This window comes from Andrographis paniculata, unplaced genomic scaffold, assembly GCF_009805555.1.
Source record: "Andrographis paniculata isolate CXL003 unplaced genomic scaffold, ASM980555v1 Contig51END, whole genome shotgun sequence".
Lineage (NCBI taxonomy): Eukaryota > Viridiplantae > Streptophyta > Magnoliopsida > Lamiales > Acanthaceae > Andrographis > Andrographis paniculata.
This window is the reverse complement of record NW_026137586.1, coordinates 2956719-2982232: the sequence shown is the minus strand read 5'-3', so window position 1 is coordinate 2982232 and position 25514 is coordinate 2956719. Positions and strand designations below refer to the sequence as shown.

The 25514-nt window shown below is 31.5% G+C and overlaps 2 protein-coding genes across 10 annotated transcripts; both read left to right on the top strand.

Moving 5' to 3' along the window:
- The first annotated feature begins 729 nt into the window (after positions 1 to 729).
- On the top strand, positions 730 to 3216 carry LOC127253844 (tRNA (carboxymethyluridine(34)-5-O)-methyltransferase). 5 transcript variants are annotated; one of them, XM_051278629.1, is made up of 4 exons: positions 730 to 899; positions 1808 to 2655; positions 2716 to 2833; positions 2932 to 3216. In XM_051278629.1, the coding sequence occupies exons 1-4, from the start codon at positions 745 to 747 to the stop codon at positions 3017 to 3019; spliced, it is 1209 nt and encodes a 402-aa protein (XP_051134586.1). In that variant the 5' UTR covers positions 730 to 744; the 3' UTR covers positions 3020 to 3216. The 5 variants fall into 5 exon arrangements, with proteins under 5 accessions (XP_051134586.1, XP_051134585.1, XP_051134584.1 ...); XM_051278628.1 differs by having other exon boundaries at positions 1811 to 2833; positions 2932 to 3211; XM_051278627.1 differs by having other exon boundaries at positions 1808 to 2833; positions 2932 to 3211.
- Positions 3217 to 19020: 15804 nt separating this feature from the next.
- LOC127253732 (uncharacterized) lies at positions 19021 to 25225 on the top strand. 5 transcript variants are annotated; one of them, XM_051278465.1, is made up of 10 exons: positions 19021 to 19545; positions 19635 to 19891; positions 20793 to 20978; positions 21731 to 21823; positions 21988 to 22170; positions 22253 to 22355; positions 22472 to 22654; positions 23200 to 24248; positions 24328 to 24710; positions 24810 to 25225. In XM_051278465.1, exons 2-10 carry the CDS (start codon positions 19652 to 19654, stop codon positions 24883 to 24885), a joined length of 2496 nt encoding a protein of 831 aa, XP_051134422.1. In that variant the 5' UTR covers positions 19021 to 19545; positions 19635 to 19651; the 3' UTR covers positions 24886 to 25225. The 5 variants fall into 5 exon arrangements, with proteins under 5 accessions (XP_051134422.1, XP_051134425.1, XP_051134423.1 ...); XM_051278466.1 differs by having other exon boundaries at positions 19022 to 19891; positions 24328 to 24701; XM_051278464.1 differs by having other exon boundaries at positions 19022 to 19891.
- Positions 25226 to 25514: the final 289 nt, after the last annotated feature.

Genomic DNA, 25514 nt, shown 5'->3' with positions numbered 1-25514 from the left:
AAAAAAATTGCCACTGACGGCTTAATCGGAAAAGCCTTTCAGAATTGATTTAATTGTAGGGTTCCCCGGCCTCCTCAAGAAAGGATCCGGGCTATCTTGCGATAACTGAAAAATTTGACGAAGAAAGAAGAAGATAAAACAAGAACGAAAGCTAGAAATTAAATTTGAATTAATTGAAGAAAACTGTAAAAATCTGAAAAAATTACAAGAATAGAAAAATTGCAGAGAAAATAACGAAAAAGAAGAAGATCACATGGTGAATGACGTGTTCCTCTGGTTCTACTCTTGGATATTTATTTTGTTTTTGAATTATTTGGATAAACTTTTATCCCCACGTTTTTTTCCAACAACTCCAATAACTTTCTAACAACTTCTTTAACTTTTTTGCCTCCGTTGGTCTGCTTCAAATCGAGCTGGACCTCCTTGAACAATAGACTATACGAGTCAGAAGGTCCGACTGCTATTTTGGACCATATATTAATGTCCTTGAATTGCATCTACACAAAGTCGGCCCCAATTAATTGTTTGGGTGTATACAATCACAAATATACTATTACATATATAAAATATAAATGATGAAATATTAAAATAATTTTACACATTTTTACTGACTAATAAAATTTTATTATTTTTTAATATATTACAAATATTCAAACGAGTAGTTTGAATGGGGAATATAAGTCACTATTATTCAGAAATTCCTCATGGGGGTATTAATAAGACGAAAAAAGAGGCCTATAAAAAATGACCAAATCTGATTTGGGTGGGGCCCATGTAATTCAAAATGGGCCGACTTGCGCTTACGGGTCAAAATCACCTCACTCGCCAGTCCTCTTCTCGTCTCCATTCCGATCGGAAGCTGCCGGCCGCCGATCTCTTCTTGTCCGTTCACTGAAATCGTAAGTTTTCGTTTTTCTCTGATTGCTTATCGTTTTAATAGCTATTTTATCGTTGTTTATTGTGGAAGTTGAATCCTATGTGCTTCGTTTTTCATTTGCTTGGAGGTTGAGTTACTCTGGTGCTTACCGCTTCGTTGAAGCCAAAAGAGATGGCTTCACTTTATCTTTCTGTTTGCTATTTAATTATTTTTTGTGAGTTTCACAGGTAGGGATAGTTGATATATGAGTAGAGGATTGGAAACCTAGGGCTTTGTAGAAAACATTAAATAGATATAACAGTTGGATATGCGCGTTGTTGAGAGTCAGAGCGATGGGAGACTTATTTGAACTATTTGCAATGCACTATCTCGCTGTTTTTGGTGTGTAATAATGGAGATTGAAATGAATTACTATGAAATGCAGCCCTAAATTGGGATGGTTTTATTTTTATTGAAGATTTAAATTGTTATGCTTACCTATATCTTGTGCGTTTCGTCAATGTCGATTGGATTTATGAACAATAATTTTGTTAATTCTTCATGGAGATGCCTGGCAATGCTACTTTGATTCTGTTTATGTCGATCCCCAAGGAAGTGGAATGAATAATCTTTTTACAGCCTCAGGTTCAGTTCCACCATTATTAGCTATAGGTCGTATAGTTCAATATGGACTGATTAAATTTGAAGTTTAAGAAATGATAGCTAAATCAGGTTACATATTTTGCTTTGATTTTCATTTGTGATAATTGTTGTTCTCTTCTGTGGAATTAGAAAGACTTGCTTATTCAAATGTGTTAAAAAAATTGAAAAGAAATAAACAAACAACTATTAGTTGCAGTCTCAATAGGGTTCTGAGTTACATTTTGGAAATGTTTGCATACGGAATTAGGCCTAGTTGCGATGGCATGCTCTGATGTTTCTAATTGGTAGAAGACCAAGGACATTTGCTATCGAAGAAATCCAGGCTTTCTCTGCTACAATTGCTTCCTTTAAATTTTTGAGAGATTTTTGCAATATGAAAGAAGATGGAATTGATATTTCTTCGGGTTCTTCTGTTACTCCTGAGGAAAAATTGCCAGTTTTACCTCCCATAACGGCAAAGAGTGGTCCGGTATGTTTATCCTCCAAAGTTCAGGCGACACCAGAAATAGAGAAGAAGTATGTCCATCATGTTTATGATGCTATCGCTCCTCACTTCAGTTCTACTCGGTTTGCTAAGTGGCCCAAAGTCCAGGGATTCTTAAACTCTTTGCCGACAGGGTCACTTATCTTAGATGCCGGATGCGGGAATGGGAAATATTTGGGTTTGAATCCAAACTGCTATTTTGTTGGATGTGATATTAGTTCTGCGCTTATTTCTATATGTGCTGACAAAGGGCATGAGGTGTTGGTAGCTGATGCTGTAAATCTTCCTTACCGCACCGGCTATGGTGATGCATCAATATCTATTGCAGTATTACATCACCTGAGCACAGAAAGCCGGCGAAAGAAAGCAGTAGAAGAACTAATTCGTGTTGTGAAAACCGGGGGCCTTGTTTTGATCACAGTTTGGGCTAGGGAACAAGAGGACAAATCATTGGTTAACAAATGGACACCTCTAACACAGAAGTACTTGGAAGAATGGATCGGACCTGGCAGCCCTCGAATCCGTAGCCCATCATCAATATCCTTGGAAAGCATCCCGGAGATGGAGGAGAACTCTTCTGAAGAGCAGTCGAAAGAAGGATCTGCAACAAGGAATGGTGATGATCCCTTAGATGAATCTAGGAGTGAAGAAGGTATTCGTAAAAACCAGCAAGAATATTTTGTACCATGGCACTTACCTTACCATCGTGCAGAAATAAGCGGCGCATCTGCTGATGCTGTGGCAAGTGGCTTTGCGAGGAAAGATGACAAGAAAGGTGCAGTGGTATACGATAGATATTATCATGTTTTCAGCGAAGGTGAACTAGAAAGGTAGCACATCACATCACATCACACCACATTAATGTTTAGTGAAATGAAAATTGTCTTCCACTTAATCTTATATGCATTATTTCGATTACACGGTGCAGGTTAGTGTCCGGTATGGATGGTGCTGTCATTGTTGACAAATTCTACGACAAATCAAATTGGTGCGTGATCCTCGAGAAAACTTCATGAATTAGAGGTAATATTTAGAGGACATGGTGGTATATTTTCTTCTCTTGTCCATGGTTTTTGTATTACTTGATTACTTGTAAGAATTTAAGAGGCTTCATGTTATTTTAGGGGAAGGAGGGACTAAACCACGTTTAGTCAATCTATATTATGAAAGTACAATGTAGGATGACCACACATGATTCTTGCCCGCAAAATTGGATTTACAAGTTAAAAATAAACCAATAATAGGTAATATAAAAACAAAACACATAGATAGGTAAGGGTGTCAAAATAAACCCGACCCAAAAAATTAAACCCGTTCGACCTGAAATTTTTCAGGTTCGGGTTTGAGTATTCCGGGTTTGTAAAAAATCGGGTCGATCCAAACCCGAAACGAAAAAAATTTGTGTCATGTTCGGGACGTCTTTTGGTTGACCTGATAACCTGAGATACAAAAATCGGGTTTTGTGTTTTGAATTGACATGAAATTATTTATTATTATTATTATTTTAATTTAAAATATTTATATTATTTTATTTAAAATAATATAAAAAATTAAAATAAAAATGAATTTTTTAGGTTAATTTAATTTTTTTAAAGTTTTTTGGTTTGTTTCATGTCGGATTCGTGTTCGATTTGTTCGGATTTCGGGTGACGTGAACTTAGTCAACCTAAACCCGACTTGCAAGAATTCGTGTCGTGTTTGGGTTTAGGGTTTCAGGCCAAATTTTGAGTTCGGGACGGGTTCGGATTGACAGCTTTTTTGTTACCCTATGGCTCAACCGACACGGACCCGAAAACACGAATTATATAGGTATTGTAGGTGACCAAAGGTACTATGTAAATCGTAAACAGGAAATGAGTTTCTGAAACGATAGTGGACAAAACGAATTAATGTATATCATTCGTATTAAGAGACTTTGGAACTATTGAAATCAAGCTTGTCTAATTTTCCTTCGTTTTAACCATTATTTTATTCTTTAAAGAGAGGATTGAATACCAAGGATTACAACAAATAAAAAATGGAACTTGTAACTGGTCAAAGATCTTCGCCATTAGGATATATTCACCTTTCCACGTATATTCAATATTTATAATTGTTTATCCCATTATAAATATATATATTACTTCTATTTACATCAATTGCTAATTGGATATTAATGATATTTCCGCATATTGTTGTCTAGATAATGTAGATTATTTTACTAAAGTGTGTTTAATTGATATTAATCATATGTTCTCCTCTATATATTTTCTTACAAAATACTAACAATATTTGTAATATATATATATATATATATACACTAGTAGCTCGTTTGTTGCGCTACGCCGCTATTATGTCTTCTTTATTATAGACACAAGAATTTAGGAGAGTTATGATTAGTAAATAATTAAAAATGTATTAGTAAAAATAATTATTGTATAATATAATTAATTATAAATAAAGATTAAATAATTAATTAGTTTAATTAAAATTAAAAAAAATAAAAGTAAAATATTTAAAATAAGATTAAAGTGTATAATTTTTTTTTTCAAAATGACAAAATAAGTGGAACTAATGAAAATAGAAAGGTATGCATGATAAATAAGACGAAGGGAGTATAATTAATTTCAGAAAATACAGAACTTATATCATTATTAGTACAATTGCATTCCAAGATATATTAGTAGTATTCTTTACACAAATAGTAAAGTATTTTATTTTTTTACTATGCTAATTGATTATTATTTCAATAATACGGTCACGAAGGAGTAAAATAAATAAATAAGAGTGAATGTTCATATGTATTAATTACTTTTATTTTGTATTATTTCAATAATAGTGAATAAAAAAACTTAATGACCGAAAAGAATCTATCCAATAAAACAAAGATTTACTTTTCATATAATAAAATAAGTTTTTTAAAAATAAAAAATAATTAAGAAAAGTTTCTATCATTAATTTTATTGTACTATAATAATAAAATAAATTCTACTTGTATTGTTATATAATAGAATTAATAAAGTTAATAATGTTGAATGAAATATTTATAACAAAATAAATAATTATATTAATATAGTTTTTTGGAAAATGGTGAGAAAGAAAATAGATTATTGGATAAAGGGTATTAATGTAATTTTATGTAGCCAAAATTTTTTAAGGTATATGTATTTTATAGGATATATATTATTTTAGTCTTTTTTATACTATCCGTCACTAACAAAATTTAAAAATAATATAAGTATAAGAAAACAGGGTGATTAAATTGAACACTCACTCTCTGTTTCAATTGAGTTTGAGACTTCCCACACGTTGAGCTCAATTTTGCTTCGATGACACCTTCCAGCAGACAAGGGCGGCGGACAACAGTAACTCCGAAAATTGAACGACTTCTGGTGACTCAACAAGAACGACTGGGAAAGCTATTTTGTAGGATTAATCTACAACCTAATGATTTTACTTAGAAATTAACTCAACGACCTCCAAACAAATTCCAAACCTACGGATCGACGAACAACCGAAAACCTAAATTCTAATCTACCCACCAAAAAACCTCGGAACAGTCAGACTATCTAAGAAAGAGACTTACCAGGGGAGTTGAAGAGAGGAGCGGTTGACAACGGATGAAGGAGAAAAAACCTTCAACCTAGAACATTGCATACAGGGAATGATCGATAGAACAAGGAAAGGTTTTTATATAGAGCGGATCTGAGTCAAAAGTATTTCGGATCGGATCCGGGTTTAAAAGGTTTGGGTTGCTGGCAGGGTTTGGACCAAATTTCAACATTCTCTATCAATTTGGTCATGTCATTCACCGAAGATTGCTCCCATAGAGATGCATTACAACCAAGTGACCCATTGGGCCTTGTCGGGTCACATGAGGATTGTCCGAGAAGATTCACCTATACTCATAACAAACGTTAATAAACTTTGTACTAATGAGCAAATATTAGTCTTGCAGAAACTAACAGCTCATTCAAAAAAATGGATAACTTAACGCAAAAATAGATGACATGTGAATTCCACCTTAAAAATAATCACAAAGTTTATACATTTCATGACACCACCAAGTAAAACATAGCGAACACTATTACAAAAGAATTCTATCGCATGCTTGAACACTCAGAAACACAAAGACAAACATATATCACACTTAAAAATTCGACGTCAGCCACAAATAAGCTAAGAATGATTTAAAATATCATGGTGAAGGTGAGTGGGTGAAAGTCTTGAAAGGTGCTCTGGTGTTGATGAAGGGAAAACTGCAATATGAAATTTACTTTTTTACAGAGCAATTTAGTGATGGGAACGGTGGCGGTATCCCAGTCCTTGGATAAACATGATGACAAGACATATCTGTGGCACTGTCGATTAGGTCGCATGAGTAAGCAAGGGTTGTCTGTACTGAGCAAGTAGGGTTTACTTGGTGGGGATGTGACATGTAAAATTCAATTTTGTGAGGTTTGTGTAAAAGGGAAGCAACTCAAGATGAGGTTTAGTACCGATCATCACACTTCCAAAGAAATTATGTAGTATTTTCATTCAGATTTATGAGGTCCCTCTCTGGTGAAATCACAGGGAGGTTGTTCTTACTTTGTCACTTTCATAAATGATTATTTAAGAAAAGTCTGGTTATACTTTCTGAAAACTAAAATTGAGGTGTTTGAGAAATTCAAAGAGTGGAAGATCATGGTTGAAAAACGGACAGTAAACAGATCAAGACTCTAAAAACTGATAGTGAATTGGAGTTTTGCAACGCTTTATTTGATAATTTCTGCAAGAGAGGCACCGCACCGTACGACACATACCACAACAAAATGGGGTTGCAGAACGTATGAACCAAACCCTCACGACGCGTGCTAAGTGTATGCGCATATTTGCTGACTTATCTAAACAATTTTGGGCTGAATGAGTTAACACTGCTAGCTATCTGGTTAATAGATCTTCATCATTAACTGCAATTGATTTAAAGACACCTCAAGAGGTATGGTCTGGTAAACCCTCTAATTACTCTAATATAAGAATATTTGGATGCCCTGCATACGCTCATGTGAATGATGGTAAGCTGGAGCCGAGGACGGTAAAATGCATATTTTTAGGGTATGCAACATGAGTAAAAGATTATCGACTGTGGTGTAAATAAGGTAAAACTCCTGGTAAAATTCTTATATTTTCTTGTGCAGAGTACACACATATACTCATCAAACATAGAAATCATGCCTAGAATCTGCTGGTGATGATGGTGTAGTATTTATTCGTTACAATTCCTTGAAGGATAAAAGAGATAGGATATATATATATAGTAAAATAAACCAAAACTGATGAAAAAGTAATAAAGATTGCTTGTATTTAGTCTGAAACCATTTTTTTGTTGAAAATTTCCGGTTTAAGTTGTATATACAATATAACTAATGTTTGTTATGAATTTTGGAAAAAAATATGCGAACATTCGCAAACCAAGGTGCAATGTGTATATATATACGAGTCTGCCCTTTTGCATTTCTGGCCATTTTTTGTCCTCAATGTGACGGCTAAAAGTTAAATAAAGTATAAAAGTTAGCAAATTTAATGATTCTAGATTTCCTAAATAAATTAATATTTGTCTTTAAAGAAAATTTGCACTATATATATATATTAGAATTGTAAACAAATTCAGTCATATGTGCAAAGTATACGCATATGTTCATCAAACATAAAAATTATGCCTAGAATCTTTTCGTGAAAAAATATCAATTGAAGTGGAGATCTGCTGGCGATGATGGTGTAGTATTTACTCGTAACAATTCCTTGAACGATGAATATGCTTGCTAGCTGCCTTATTTAGTTCAAATAATTTTTTATTGAAAATTTAACTTGATATGTACTCCCCCCGTCTCAATCACCCAGCAACATTTCATTTTTGGTATGTCCCAACACCATGCAATATTTTCAAAATAGGAAATAATTAATTATACATAATCTCTACCCCTCGCATCATCCAAATAAAATAATAAAATATATATTTTTCTCTCCATCACATCACCTAATTTCTAAATTATCCTACCTAATATGACCCACCTAAAAACCCGCACCAAAAGCAAATGTTGCACCTTATTTGAAACAGAGAGAATACTAAAACTAATATTTGTTATGAATTTTGGAGAAAAATATATCAATTTTCGCAAACCAAGATGCAATATGTATATATATATATATATATATATATAAGCCTCCCCCTTTGCATTTCTGATCATTTTTTTGTCCTCAATACGACGACTAAAAGTTAAATAGATTATAAAAGTTAGCAAATTCGATTATTCTATATTTTCTAAATAGATTAATATTTGTCTTTAAGAAAAATTTGCAATATATATATTTATCTGAATGGATGATGTGCTCAATAAATAAATTCAGTATGACTGAATTTAATCCTCACACTTGATTATTAAATTATTTATCTAATTAAAATAATTAGATTTTAAACTAATGGTTAAAACTAAATTCAACATACGCTGAATTTATATGCATATCAGCTTATGATTCAATTCAGTGACGAAACTACCATCTAAATTTCGGGGGGCAAAATGTTATAATTTAGATAATTTTTTTTTTTTGGAAGGGCAAATTGTATATAAATACATAAAAATTAATATTTTTAATACTAAAAAAATCATAAAAAAATTTTGCTTGGGGGTAATTGACCCCCGAGCCCTAGTGTAGTTCGGTACCTGATCCAATCCCTATATTTATTAAAAATGCATGAGATCATGCATCTTCTTTCTTATATATTAGTATTAATTTTATTTCTATTTGAAATTTAAAATTACTAGACAAATATAAATATATTTATATTTATATTTTAAAATAATTATTAATTTAGTTAATAAACATAAACAATCATCAAAGTTAATTTAGATTTAATAGTTCACAAAATTTGAATCAATAAATTGTAATGCAAATAAACTTAATGAATATTTGTAATTTGAATGCAAATAATTGTTTATAAATAAATTGAAACATACTTGAATCCAATCGAGTTGTTCATCAGTATATACCATAATTTTCACTAAAATTTATACTGCACACATATATCGTACCGAAATTTTTTATATGCTACTTTACTATGCTGATAAGGTATCGAAAAATCAGAGTATCAAAAATTCTTTGTAAGAGATACTATGCATATCGTATCATAAAACTGAATTGCCATATATTATCGGTATATATTGTCTTATGCTCCATTATTGATATATACCAAATATCAAGATATCAAAACATTATACGATATTTTATATATATATTAAAATATTGAAAATACTAAAATTGCCAAAACTCTATACCGATATCATAAAAAAAAAAAAAAAAAATTGATACAGTATACCAAATGTTGATATTTTTTAGATATTTTTTTATACAATAGGCATGATATTTGATATGTAATTTTTTCATCTCTGAATGCAAATATGTTACAAAATATTGAATATATGCAATGAATATATTCCAAAATCCGAAAATAAAGTAATTATTAAAATACATTTTCAATTTTAATCAAATAAATATCTACAGTATATATTAGTTAAATACATCATAATATATTTTTTAACCTTTTGCTTCAATTAAAAGATACTACTGTTATTCAGCTCAAGTCTTGTTAATAAAAATACTACAATATTTTCTCTTACAAAATTTGACATAAAATACTTTCTAAACTAAAACAAAAATTAAATTAAAATCGAAGAAACTCTAATTGTGTTTAAAATTGTTAATTACTATTACAAATAAAAACATGTCGTATTCTTGAAACAAATAAAAAGAAAAAAAAAACTTGTTCAGCTGGTGTTGCCAACTTGAAGCGAAGTAGGACATAGTGGGCAATTCGACCGAGTCGATAGCCATATATCCATGCAATCCGAGTGAATGCAGTGTCCGCAACACAGGAAGCATTTTCACTCTAATATTGCTCACCCAAAATGCTTCGAGACAAATGCAACATTCAACTTCATGGAACTGGCCGCAAATACTCTCAATCACCGCGAGTTCGAGTCCTCTACGCAGCTCCGGCTCAGGCGGGAAATGGACGGCAGATTTGGGGTCCTGAAACGGTGTCTCCAACGCCTATAGAAGCTGATAATTGCAAAGATTATGAGGAAGGCGCAAACGACGGCAGCAAAGACGATTAAAACTACTTTCCCGCTTTGGAACTTGAATGCACTGTCATCGATTCCGATCAAAGATGATCCTATGCTTTAGGCATTGGAGGCGGTGGAGAGAGATATATAAATATATTTGGAAGGAGTTGAGAATGAGAATGATGAAGAAGACACGATCGGGGAAGAAGAAGATTGATCGAACCTGGTGCGATATTAAGTGTGGAGAAATGGATGTATGCATGTATAACATATTTATAGGTAAAATGATTATATTTTATGGAAAATATGTTATCGACGACTATGTGGCTTGCATGGTCAAACTTCTTCCTCGAATGATTTTTTACTTGATGGTTGTAAGGCGGTGATTGGCAAATAGCGTTTTGAAGAGCTTTTAGCTTATTGAACAGCTTTTAGCTGTTTGACCAGTCAAAAAGCTAATTTAGGTGTTTGGTAAATTAGCTTTTTGAAATAGCTTTTTGGACCAAAAAAGCTAATTTCTGAAAAGCTAACTTACCCAGTGTTTTGAAATAGTTTTTTTGTAAAAAAAAAATTTACTCCTTATATGCCCTTAAAAATTTCTTATGCATTTTACACAAATAAATATATTTTGATTATTTATTAATTATATTAGAATATTTTATTATATTATAGTTTTACTTTTATAAATTTAAAATAATTAATTTTTATATAAAAATTATTTTAATTGTAAAATATATAAATTTATTAAAATCAACATAAAATAAAAAATATAAATATTAATAATTTCTTTTTATATTAAAATTACATTATATAAATTTTATGCTAAAAATAAATTAAATAAATTAACTTTATTAAAAATTATAAATTTAATGAACTAATCGATAACTAACCTAATAAATATATACACAAAAAATTTATTAATTTATATTTTACAGCATTTTCAATAGAAAAAATTATTTATATATTTTAATAAAAATATATTATTTTTTAAATTTAATTGTAATAAAAATAAATACTTTTATAACACTTTTACAATTTTCAATAATTAATAACAAAAAATTTTAAACATTCTAAACTCAAAAGAATATAATTGTATATATTAAAAATAAAAATAAAATAGAAATGTCCTCGATTGTCATTTTACGTATCAATAGCTAATATCAAACAATTTTTTTACCAAACATTTTAATACAAACAGCTAATCGAATCAGCTAGTCAAACTAGCTAATTGAATCAGCTAACAGCTAATTGAATCAGCTAACAGCTATCAGCTAATCGCCAAACACGCCCTATATCTCTGATTATCCATTAATATTTTAAACAAACCCATATCTATAAAATCATAGGAATAACTTTGGAGAAATAAATAAATAAATATTATTTAATTTATTATATTATTTTATATTGATAAATGTCGGAGAAATAATAACTTTTTTATTTTATGATGGCTAAAGATGCAAGTATACATGTATGATATTTATGTATTTTAGTTAAACATATCTATAATTTTTTATAATGAAAATAAATATGCATATCTTATATCATATTATATTATAATAATATACATATGACAAAGGCGTTTTAATTCGTGCGCTCACTCGCATATTTTTTTGAAATATTATTTTAATTTTTTAAATATTAAATTTAGATAATTAATTAAAATTTGTTAGAATAACAAATAAATAAGATTATGATTTCTTGAGATAATAAATAATAAAAATATTGATAAAATTATGTATCTCTATATATATATATTTGAGACATTAAGCCAAATAATCAAGCCAAAATCATCTGCAACAAAAAGTATAATGAGATTTTCGCCTAACACTGCATGTTTGGAAAAATGACGATTACCGCTTCATTAACTGTCGGATCAAACTGAAATTATCAGAATGTATTCGTATTTTGTTGTGTTTTCAATCCAACAGTGAAATTTTTTATTCGATATCTATAATTCGATCAAAAATTTACGAAACGTGAAAGATTTTTTTAGATTTGTTTTCTAGATCTCAGTTTATCTTAAATTTGTGGTCTTCATTTGTTGATTGAGTGGTGATTTAGCATGTTTATATGCATTCTTGATTTACTCTTATATTTAATTTGATTATAATGAAATTTCCACTTTAATTTGATTTGGATGGCCCGCAATTTTTTTCTTTTATCTTAAGAATTTTTTAAGGAATAAATGATTTTTCATTATATATTTTTTATATCGTCTTTTTAATTTACTTTAGTTTCGAGTATTATATTATAATATTTGTTTTTTTATTTGTAAATTACATTCAATTTTTAAATATTTTGGTTGGAATATATATTATAATATAAGTTTTATTTTTATTTTGGTACGTCTATTTTGATTGTGTATATATTTTTTTTTATTATTTTTTTGCTTTTTTGCTAATCAATTTATATATATATATATGCAGTTTTTTAAAAGTGATTTGATTTTGAATATAATATTATAATATATTTTTTAAATTTGTAGATTATATTCGAATTTCAATTTTTTTTTATTTGAAAAATATATAGAAAATTCATAAAAAAAATTATGGTAAATTTTAACATATAAAAATTTTATTTTATTTTTGTAGTAGTTTTATTATTGTTGTGTATGTATTTTTTTAATTATCAATTTTTTTAATTCTTATTTTCTACAAAATTAATTTTGTTTTAAAATTTTATTGTTTATGTTAGCTTTTAAAGTGATTTGATTCGATAATATATTTTATATATAAAAAAATTATAAGTATTATTTATAAAAAATATTAAATCAATAGTCTATAATTTAATATAAAAATAACCAATGCATAGTACATGTTACAAGTTAGTATATATATATATATGACAAGACGTGTTAATTCATGCACTTACGAAATTTTGGAGTTTTATTTTATTTTTTAAATAGTAATTTTTAGAATAACAAATAATTTAACAAAATTCAAATTTATTGAGATAAAAAATAACAAAAATATGGATAAAATTAGGGCTTTGCATATCTACATATACTTACTTTTAATTCTATAAATTATTCGATTTTAAAATTTTTGGTTTTATTTTTTAAAAAATTGTATTTCTTTTTATTTATTTATACTAGTATATTTTATTTGATTGTTTGATACATAAAAATATCGATGTTTTGTTAACCGACTGATCAAGCTGAAATTTTCTAGGAGTGTTCGTGATTCGTTGATCTTTCAATCCAACAGTAAGATTTGCGATAAAATATTTGTAATTTGACCAAAATTTTACATAATGTGACATATCTTTTAGTTCGTAATCTTGATCTTAATTTTTCTTAAGTTATAATTTTCGTCGATTGATACAATGGTAATTGGGGCGTGTTTACATGCATTTTTGAAAGAATTCTTATATACAATTTGATCATAGTAGACTTTCTTCTTTTATTTGGTTGACCTGTAATTTTTATTATATATATCTTAAAAGGTTTTTTATATTAAAATTTTCCATATCTTTTATATTTTATTTGCAACATAATTCACTATTATTTCTCATATTTTTCCAATGGGCTTGCGTTTTCTATTAATATACATAGTCTATTTCTTACAATAAATTTTTTTTGTTTAATTTTAAAAATTTTAAACTTATGCATAAATTAACTATCGTATTATATTGATTCTATTATTTTTATTGTTATATATTCTTTTTAGTTTCTACTAATCTATTATAACATTCATACCGTGATGCAGAAAAAAATAAGAAAAAGAAGATCGCAAAAGGAAGAACCAAAGAAAAATGTATGTGTTTTTAAAAATTATTTAGGGTAAACTATTTTTAGTTCCATATTTGACCCCCTTACTATTTTAGGACTTTAAATGGAACATATTTGAAAATAGTTCCGTAAGTAAAATATTTTCATTAAAATGGCCCTCCGGTGCCGGATTCGCCATGCTGGTCCGTCGTTGCTGACATGGCTGACATGTTATCGTCACGTCAATGACACATCGGAGGACTATTTTAGCGAAAAAATTTTACTTGCGGAACTATCTTAAGGTATGGCCTATTTAAAATCCTAAAATGATAAATGAGGTCAGAGATATGAGACTAAAAAACAGTTTACCAAGACATTTTGTTAGATAAAAAAAAAAAAAAAAAACAAATCCATATGTAGCTGATGTAACATCTACGTGGCGATGATATGTAAGCCACATCAATACCATGTAAGCAACGGTAGGCCAGTGTGGCAAGTTCGGCACCGGAGGACCATTTTAGCAAAAAAAATTTACTTACAGGATTATTTTAAAACATAGTCTCTTTAAAGTTATAAAATAATAAAGGAGTCGGGACAAAAAAATAATTTACCTCACAAAACAAATACACCCTTTATGGTTTGATTCTAGATTTGATTGAAAACATAGAGAATATATTTCGATCAAATTTTCATAGAGTATGAATTTTTATGAAGCAAATTCTTCATAGCAAAAGAAACACATTGTCCCAAAATAATTAAAGTATATCTAATATTGAATTCATTTTATTAACTATTTTATTATTGAATTATAACTATTAAATTTCAACAATATTTTTCTTAGTGGGAACCTTAATATGAACCTGAGATTCATAATTTATTTGTAAATAAAATTAGTGAGTTATTAAGGCGAGATTTAGGCTACGCTCGAAAAAAAAAAATACACGTCCGAAATTGATTAAATTTGAAAAATTACTTGTTCATCTGGCATCGTAATGATGTATCTGAAAGTGGGATTCAAATCAAAGTGCAGATACCTTGAAGCTAGTTTGCCACTTGTTTATCTGACATTGTAATGATGCATCTAGAAGTGGGATTCAAGTAAAGGTGGAGATGCCTTGAAGCTAGTTTGCCACTTGTTCCTATGGCATTGTAATGATGCATCTGGAAGTGAGATTCAAATCAATGTGGAGATGAGTTGAAACTAGTTTGCAACTTGTTCATCTGACATTGTAATGATATATCTGGAAGTGGGATTCAAGTCAAGGTGGAGATTTTTTTATATGCCTTGAAGCTAGTTTGCCACTTGTTCATCTGGCATTGTAATGATGATAGTTGTCCAAGAAGGAGCAAATATGAGGCAGAATGGAGAGTCTGTTCATCTGACATTAATGATGCATATGGAAGTGAGATTCAAGTCAAGGTAGAGATTTGTGGATATACATATGATTTGGATATTATGTATTATATTCTAGAGATATAATTTGGATATTAGATATTATATGCTAGATTTAGATATTATTGGCATAAACTTATGTTATAAATAAACATGTATTCTCATTCTAACAGGTTGCCATACGGCCAGGCCATGTGGCCAAGTGGCTTAAATCTTGCAATAAAATTTGTTTTCCGTTTCTGTCCGTGAAGGTAGCCAACTCGTTTTTTGTGAACCACGTAAATCTGTGTTTTCTTTACGTTTTCTATTTATTATTCGATTATTAATCCTAATCTGTCACAACATTGGCCACACTCGAAAGATTATAGTAAAAATAATTTTATAAAAAAGGTAGTGTTTTAAATGCAAATAAAAATATTTATTTTTTGAAGAGCGAGATAAAAATAAAAGGATTTTGAGTGGGTCTTATATTATATTATGTATAATATTATATATTATATAGTTAATTATGTTTATTTATATTTGTTAACTATATTTTAATCTAGTAAGTTTACCATAATTAGAAAAGAATCAATAGTTACGATGACAAACAAAAATTAAAAAATTGATATATATCAATTAAGATAGACGGAGGAAATATATATTATTTTTTAGATGATGAAATAAACTTCTTTCTACAAATTCTGGTTTTCATAAGTTTAATAACTACATTCCTAACAAATCATAGTCATATTTTATCGGAATTGGCTAGTCCATTTGATCATTATCAAATGTATACTGATAAAAGTGGGAGTCGGACTGATGAAGTGAATAGAAGTTAACAATATTATGACAACGAAGAAGATGGTGATGAATATAAAGATAATAATGATGATAATATTATACTCTATCCTTGCAGTATTATTAAAATTTTTGTTTACTTTTACTTTTCCTTTTTTTTTTTTTTTTTTTTTTTACATTGATGTATTTTTGTTTGATATGTAAAATTAATTTAAATATAACTGTACTTTATTTTATTATTTTAAAAATATAATTAAACTTAATTTTATAATGAAAACAAAACTATATAAATATTCAATTTTATTATTTTAAAATAAAATTAATTCAAAAAAAAAAAAAAATTTGATTCTAATATTTGTCGTAGAAGGCTATAACAATGTAGTATTAATAATGCTCTAACATTTTTGCGAAAGACCTCAATAACCGGTTGGGGTCTTCTGCAACAATTCGTCGAAAATTAATCGCAATTGCTTGTCACAACAGCCGCGGAAAACCGCAATAAATTGCTGCGGACTTCCGTGAATCCAGTGCGGTAACAATTCTGCGACAATGCATTAAAATATCGGGTCATATATGCTAAAAATAATTCTGCGACACTGTTATTTTTTTTTGGGAGTGAGTAACTCGTATAATTTTGTATTTACGAGAATGAATCGAAGAAACCTAACAATTTTGGGATAAATTTATAACAAAACTAAATTTAATTTTACATCCATTTTATCCAACAACACAGTTAACTCTTATTATGGAAAAAAATTGCAGGTTTTGACATTTTGCTCATGAGGAAGGATGTTCTCATTAATGTTGTCCAACTTTTCACTGGTAATGAGTTTATACAATTGGGAATTTATGTTGAGGGTGTTGTATTTTTCGTCCTATATTTATCTTGTTGGCAAAATATATCTCATATGTTTACAAAAATCGTTATTTCTATCATTTTGCCACGCGCAGCTGACGCGTGGGGTGAATGTCACGCGTGGCCAAATGATAGAAATGACGACTTTTTGTAAACATGTAGGATATATTTTGTCGGAGAGATAAATACAAGATAAAAATAAAAATAAAATATACATGAAAAATATTTTCTGCAATTTTCTCCGCTATTCAGTCACAACATGGAAAGAGCATAATAAGTGAAGTGTCACAAAATGTTGTACGCTATGCTTGGAGACTAAGGAGGATGTATTACTAGCATTTATGTTAGTGGACATAATAATTTACAAGAATAAAACAGAATAATAAACTTGACCATCGTTTAGCCCAATTGAAATATAAATTGGCTTCGTCTACGATGAACATAATTTACCCTAATTTCAAACTTTTTATTTGAAATGATTGTAATATATATTAATTTCAAATCTTTCGTTTGAGAAGATCATAATTTATAGTAATTTTAAACTTTCTGTTTGAATTTATAATTGATAGATCTATCGATAGAATTTTATCAAGATAATCTTGCAATATGAACAATATACATGTGCGTTTAACTCGAGCTTCACAGTTTGATTTTTCTAAAAACATATAAAATTAGAAATACTAATAAAATTTCATATCCAATATATATATATATATATATAAATTATAAGTATATTTAATCTTGTAACTTGAGTCATATATATGTATTTGACTTTGAATTTCAAAGTTTGATTTGTCTCGAAACATATAAACTTAGAACTATTAATAAAACATCATATAAATTATATATAATAAGAATATTTAATCCAATTAATTTGATAATTTGATATTTGTACTTTTACTCACCAATTAATCAATTATAGAAATTGCAAATTTAATTTTCTATTAATTAAATAATTAATCGATTATCCAATATTATTAAGCCACCCTAGTTAAATATGAAGTATTGTAGCCTTGATATATGATTTTAGTGTTATTTTATTTTATTATTGTTTGCTATTAGTGTTTAAGTTATATTTTTTGTCTTGCTTTATGATTTTTAGTGTTTTTATTTTTTATTTTTTTGCTATTAGTTTTCAATGTTATATTTTCTATATTAAGCTTATTCATTTACACTAACAACCAAATTAACTCTAATACAAAAATCCCTACTAAAATTTGTAAAATCAATTTGATTCAATATTTGAGCACTAACAACACCACAACTATGGCACTTTAATAAATTAAGTACCTCACCAATAACTCTATTATCAACATTTATCAAATAAAAATTAACGTAATATGGAAGTAATGAAAACAATAACATCAAAAGTAAATTCCTTCTTTCACAAGTAATTTTGTTGATATTGCTTTGATTTAACGTGACATCCAGGCCTGCAAGTCACGCAAAATCGAGCATGTCGGGATCGTAGACTGGCTCCATAGGTCAATACGAATCATTTCAGTACACTTTTGTCTTCACTCACGAGCATCTTTGGAAACTTCACAAGGTCACTCACCCTCAAATTACTTTAGAATAAGTAGTAGAACTTTCGAAAAACAATGTGCACATTGTTGACATAAGTCTATTCAATGTATTTAATTTCTTATTCAACCTCGGGGTATTTCATCATTCCCGACTCATATCACTATTCAACTATGGGTATTACAGTTAAACTAATTATATTAGTAAAAAATTGATACTCCCTCCATCTCATAAAAAAAGCTTCATTTTTCTATTTTTTATTTTCTATTTTCGTCCGTCCCACAAAAAGTGTTCTATTTTTTAATACTAATATTAAAAAAAATCTATTTTAAAAATATAAACATTACTCTTTATATAAGACGATGGAGTATTTGTTTCAATATTTTGATATCTTGATAACCTTTTATTCTCTAAAAACATCAAACTAAAGCTGTAAACGGAGCCAAAATTTGATTAATATGTTTTGAATGGAATTTAAAAAATATAGTTTATTCTAGCAATAATAATAAAATATCCACGTAATTCAGCTCAAAATCTAATTATTGTAAAAAATGGGGAGAAGCGTGTGGGATTGAATTTATTAAAAAATAAATAAATTTAAAAACTTTTTTTGAAAAAACAAAGAAAAGGAAAAGAAAAAGGAAAAAAAAGGCTGCAAGTGCAACAGACAGAGAAGAAGTTTCCGAACGACGTCGCATTAGTGGCCACTATAAACTTTCTTTCTTCGTTTCTTCCTTCTTTCCTTTGCCTCTCGACTCAACCGTGCCGAGTTTTGCCACTGCTCGATGACTATTGCATTTTCCATCAAAGGAGTAAGGGAAAGTAAAGATTTCTGACCCGCATATGTATGTGTGTGTGAGGCAAGGACGGGGGAGGAGGAAGCGTGGGAAGGTGAAGTGAGGCGTTTGATTTACTTTGTCACTAACTCCAGGAAGAGCTTGGAGCCGGAGGAGGGGCAGGTTTGAATAGAATCGGGATTTTTTGGTGTTCGACTTTGTCGTCTGCGTTGGAATTGGTGCTGCGCTCTCATTTTTATCCTTTTCGAAATTTTCTATTGACTGTGCAAGTGCGCGCGCTGTTTCGGTCGCCTCCTGTTTCTCTTGCAACACTGTGCTTTTTTCCATGTGGCGACACGACAAACGGGAACTGCCAAGCGTTTCTTTAATGCGATGGTTGAAGCAGCGATGAAGAAAGAAGTATCGGCGGAACTCCATCGATATTGTTTTGTTTGCGATTGACTGTCTGTTCGGTTTTTTATTGTTCCATTCTCATTTTTCATCTGAAGATAGAAGTGGGTCAAAGATGGTCGAACTTGGGGCGGAGAAATCGGGCGGTGGCGGCAGTCCTCCACAGAGAACGGGCTCCGGTTTGGAGTGGGAATCGCCTGATTTTGCGTTGTTAAGCGACGAGTGTTTGTCGGCGGCGGAAGAAGCGGCTCAGAAAGTGGTGAATTGCGTGCGACCTACACTTGACTCGGAGGAAAAGAGAAGAGATATGATTGATTATGTTCAGCGCCTCATCAAAACCCATCTCAATTGCGAGGTGATCAATCTTTTCACTTTTTCATGTAAATTCCCTTCAATCTGTGGACAATTTTTGTATGCGCGTTGCAGGGTATTTCTTGGATTAGTTCTTTTGATGTAGGAAAAATGGTAGAATATTCTCGTGAACTAATATATGTATATATATATGTATAGATATACATTTTGTATGGAGGTTTATTCTGTGGGGGAAAATTAAGGGAAACTTCAGTTTTATCTTGTATGTATGATCTTGATGGTGACTCTACTTTTTACTGTGTTATATGTCTGCTGCCATAGTGTAGTCTTTAGTCATGGAAGGATATAGGAAATTTGCCCATCTCTTTTGGCCTCCATAGGTTGTTCTCTGTCGTTTTTCGGCTATGTTTTTTCTGTAGTATTGGGATTGCTCTCCCTATTTGTATCCAGAAAACTTACTATTACTTTCCTTGTATTTGGTTTGAGGGTGCACCTTTAACTTATTTGATTTTCTTTTCCAGTGAATTAAGTTAACTGACAATCCTGAGGTGTTTCAACTAATGCAATAGGACATTTCTGGAAACTTCAATAAAAACACGTTGAATGTTTGAGCAAGTAACATTATTTGTGTTTGAAGTACCTATGCTTTCTCATGTTCACTTGTTTTGGGTTTCCTCACTGTTGAGAAGAGGATCTTTAGAAAAGTTGCACTTTTTTTTCTCCATTAGACAATTTCTTATGCACATACCCATACCCAAGTTAAACTGTTTTTATCAATTTATGTTTCATATATCAATTCGCCCCCTAAATTGTTAGCCGAAGGAGCTGGATATGACATTCTTGCCTTGTGCTGTGTGGCCAAAACAATCTCAATGATCACTTTTTTGCTTGTGAATGTTATTTGTTCTTGATTTTGGCCTGTATTTTGTGCTCGATTCATACAGGTTTTCCCTTATGGGTCAGTGCCACTCAAGACATACTTACCTGATGGTGATATTGATTTGACTGCCTTTGAAGGTCTTAATCCTGAAGAATCAGTGGCCCTAGGTGTTTGGAATGTTTTAGAAGGGGAACAGAAGAATGAAAATGCTGAGTTCCGAGTTATGGAGAGCCGTTTTATTAATGCTGAGGTAATCTTCATTCGAAAGCTCTGCCTGTCTGACAGTTGGAATGTACACAGTTGTAGTTTCTGTTTATTTTTTTTCACTAATGAAATTTCATTTTTCCATTATGTTATATACATGAGGATGGTGACATATTTTGTTATGATTTTGCTATAATGCCTCAAGATTTTCATTATATATGCTAAATTTCAAACGCCCATACCAAGTGCACGCCTGGCGAAATTCACCTGTTCAGACTTGACATCCTTTTGGAATCATTGAGCTATCTCAAGTTACTTACATTCCAGAGCTTGTAAACATTATTATAGTTTTAATGATTGTATGTAATATAGGTTGACTGTTAAGTGGCTCAGCAGACTACTGTGCTATTTCAAGTTACTTTCAATTTCAGAGCTTGTAAATATTATGTTACTATTCATGATAATTAGTAATATGTTGACTCTTAAAACTTCAAGTGGCTTGCTCCCCATATGATGCACAAGAAACTAATTTTGCCAATCCTGAATATTGCATGCTTTTCTTTAGAATGTCTATGACTTATTCAAGATTGGAAGACCTTCAAGGAGTTGGGGGATAAGAAATAATGGCAAAATGGCAATTATGCTTATGTATATTCAATGATGTGGCTTCGGCTTAACAAATTGCTTGGTTGCTGTCATGGTTTTTAAGTCAAGATTTGCTTATATTGGTGAGCCAATTTGTCTTTGCCCCAATTTTTAAGTTCCTGTACTGATTTTGTCTCTACTTCTAAATGGGAGGTTAAAATTGTGAAATGCATTGTGAGAACAACTGTCATAGATATATCTTTCAATCAACTAGGCGGCCTTGCTACACTTTGCTTCCTGGAGCAGGTAAAGCATTCTTTTTTTAAACTTTGTGCCAGATGTTAGTAATGAATTATTGATTTTGAACACTTTTGCAATCATGCTGTATTCAGTGCTTGTAAATTCAAATGTATCTTCAGAAATTCCATGCAGTGCTTGATGTTTACAAAATTTCCCATGTCTCTATGCAGGTTGACCGTCTTATTGGGAGAAAGCATCTCTTTAAGCGCAGTATTATCCTGGTTAAATCTTGGTGTTATTATGAGAGCCGTATTCTCGGCGCGCATCATGGGTTAATATCTACTTATGCATTGGAAACACTTGTGCTGTACATCTTCCATCTCTTCCATTCATCCCTAACCGGTCCATTGGCGGTACCTACTGTTATTATGCACTTTAAATTAAATTACATGCAAAAGCATACTTGAATCAATATATTATGTCATTTTTATATAGGTGTTGTATAGATTTTTGGTTTATTATAGCCAATTCGATTGGGAGAATTATTGCATTAGTATGAAAGGACCAGTTTGCAAATCATCCCTTCCAGATATAGTGGGTAAGCAGTATTCTTCAATTATATAAAGATGGTTGATACGCTTCCTACTTCTCCATCCCTTCTTAGAACAATTTAGTGGACCCACTCTTTGGTTTCTTTTTGTTTTTGATGTGCAGTGGAGATGCCAGAAAGTGGATGGAATAATCTGTTGCTTAGTGAGCAATTTATGGTAAACTGCATGGAAATGTTCTCGTCATCAAGGATGGTTGAAGCAACACCAAAATTATTTCAGCCGAAATACTTGAATATTGTTGACCCACTGAAGGAAAATAATAACCTTGGCCGCAGTGTGACCAAGGGTAAGGATTTTTACTGGTATTTTGTTTTATTTTATTTTGAATCACCAGTCTTCTGGTAATTGATGGTGTCCAACTGACACCAGGTCAAGTGTTAGTTTTTTTAGGCATTTTAAATTCATCTATCTTTCCATTGTTGGTTCTATTTCATAATAAATAGAATGTATAAAGAGACTGCTTGTTTACAGTTATTTTACTAGTTGGATCCAAGTTAGCTGATACTTGAAAGAAATTGTGAGCCGACGAATGATTAACCCTTCGAAATCCTGCCTTTGGTTTTTTCATTTAGATTGTGGGCTATTGGAAAATTTCTATGGACTGTTCTCCATGTATGGGATTTGTGTCAATTTTATTGAACTGGCAGGTTATATTTCCATCACATTTGGACCATTGTCGACAATTATAACATTTTTAGCCATATGACTGACTTTACACCGTCCTAAACTGGTTGCTTTTAATTTTACTGAGTATGCTATACCATTGATTATTTGAATGTGTAAATAATTGTTCCGATGGTGAATATGACCATGTTTGTTGTTATATTCCAGCCAACTTCTACCGTATCAGGAGTGCTTTCAAATATGGAGCTTACAAGCTCGGTCAAACTCTTTTACAACCAAGAGATAAAGTGGCTGATGAGATCAGTAGATTCTTTGTAAACACTCTCACAAGGCATCAGAGTGACAACACGAGCAGCATTCAATGTCTGACCGATTTTGGGAATGAAGAGTCTTTGTCTGTATCTGTACCATCTCCCGCCGAACTCATTTCTGTGGATGATGGGCATGTCAAGTCATCCATCAGTGATGTTGACCGTGATAGTGTCAGGATGGATTCTAAGAATGACACAGACAGATACTTGATGCACGAACACTATCTCGAAGCATCATCATCAGATTCAGGAGGAGTTGTTGCTTCTCAGGATCTTGCAACATCGGATTCTAGTCAGAGGAAGGGAGCCTCAGATTTTGAAGCTTGCAGCGATTACGACAAGATCCTGTCGTGGGACCGTAGTTGTAAATCGTCTTCCTTCGCTTCTCAAACTCGCAGCTTAGAAAAAGGTGACTCTTGTCAGAATAACTTAGTTGATAATTCATATCGTAAATTTGGTCTGGATTCATTATCTTTGGACACCACGGGGTGTGGGGAAGTGAACAATAATTGTCAGCAGTATATGGACAATTCACAGGCAGTCAGCAAAGCCAGGTCGGATTCTTCAATTGCAAAGGCTAATTTCTCAGACAACTCGTCGCCTGATTTCTGGGAGGCGGACTTTAAAAGCATTGGGGGAGAGTCGGAATCTTTCAATCCTTTGGCTGATCTGAGTGGGGATTACGATGACCATATTAGGAGCCTTCTGTACGGTCAACTATGCCTTGGGTACCCTTCACCATTGTCATATCATCATCCTCCTTCAGCATCCACTCAGTTTGAGAGCAACAACCCTTCATATGATGCTGCTCCTCAATGGATTCCATCTCAAGGAAGTGAAACGAGTTCGTTCTCACAGTCGGGAGTGTCTCGTAAGCACCCGGTTGCTGATTCCACTTGCCATTCTGAAGAGACACGGAATCTACACACAAATTCCCGGAATTCGGTAATATATTTCTCCTCCACCTGCATTTTGTTAATCTACCTAGATGAGCTCTCTTCTCATGCCCACCCGTGTGTTGCAGAATCGTTTTCCCCAGGAGTCGTCTTCACGAGGGAGGGGTAGAAATAAGGCTCGTGGCAATCGCAATCAGCCTCGTAGATATCCTTCTGCGGGCGAGGATAAACCTAACTACTTTCAAAATGATAATCACAGACCCAAGGGATCGGGCAAATGGAATCCTTCCCTTCAATCTCCTCATCTAGAGGGCAATAGGAGTAGCAATAGCAGCAGCAGCAACAGGGATCAAACAGCTAGCGACCAAAGCGCATTGAACAAAATCCAATTCGGCACAATTGGAAATCTGGCAGACGAGTTGATTTCATCCACAGCTCGTGATGAGGGATCATCGCGTGACATCAAACAGGATAAAGAGGAAGCAGTGATGACGCCAAAAAGGTATGAAAGGTAAAAAAAATTAAGAAAGAGAAAACTACCTTGTCTCGTTTCCAATTCTATACCATACTATCATCTCAAGTTTGGTAACCTCAGTTGGTTCGAATTCAGGTCAATCCACATAAAAAATGAAGCTGAGTTCCCACCTCTTCGCCAAGAAAACCAGCGCAAGGACGGAACGAAGTAGCCAGCCGGCCAGATGTGCCCATTCACATTTACACAGGTAATCCTAGTCGAGTGATACTGCTGTCACTAAACCACATTTCTTGAACACTTTGAATCTGAGTTTTAAGGGATTGGATTCATGCATAACTAAATAGTAGAGTCGTGGAAACTTTTCCAATATGTGAATACATACATACATACATACATATGCATAAAACAAAAAGAAAGTCGTTATAGAAACCCTCAAATAGAGCTGTCGATACGATTCAATTTTATAGTGTGTGTTCGTTCTAACTGTAATTGTACTTTTATGTGTGTTTGGATGAACTCTTTTAATGATGGGTAAATAATTAGGTTCATAGATTTGTGTTTGTAGTTATTTATATGCATGGGGGGTTTATTATAGTGTTAGAGACAATGGTATGAATTAGGACAATCGTTTGCCTACAAATTGGGGATTTTAAGGCCATCAGCATCGGGGGTTTCTCTCCTGCACAGAAACCCCCACGTCGGATCAAAAAAAAAAATTAAAAATCAATTATTTGCTTGCCAGCGTGTAGCGCTGGCTGCATCTGCAGCATTCCCTTGAAACCGGAACATTAGTGTATTTTTGTCATGTGTTCCAAAGGCAAAAAAAAATATTTTTTTAAT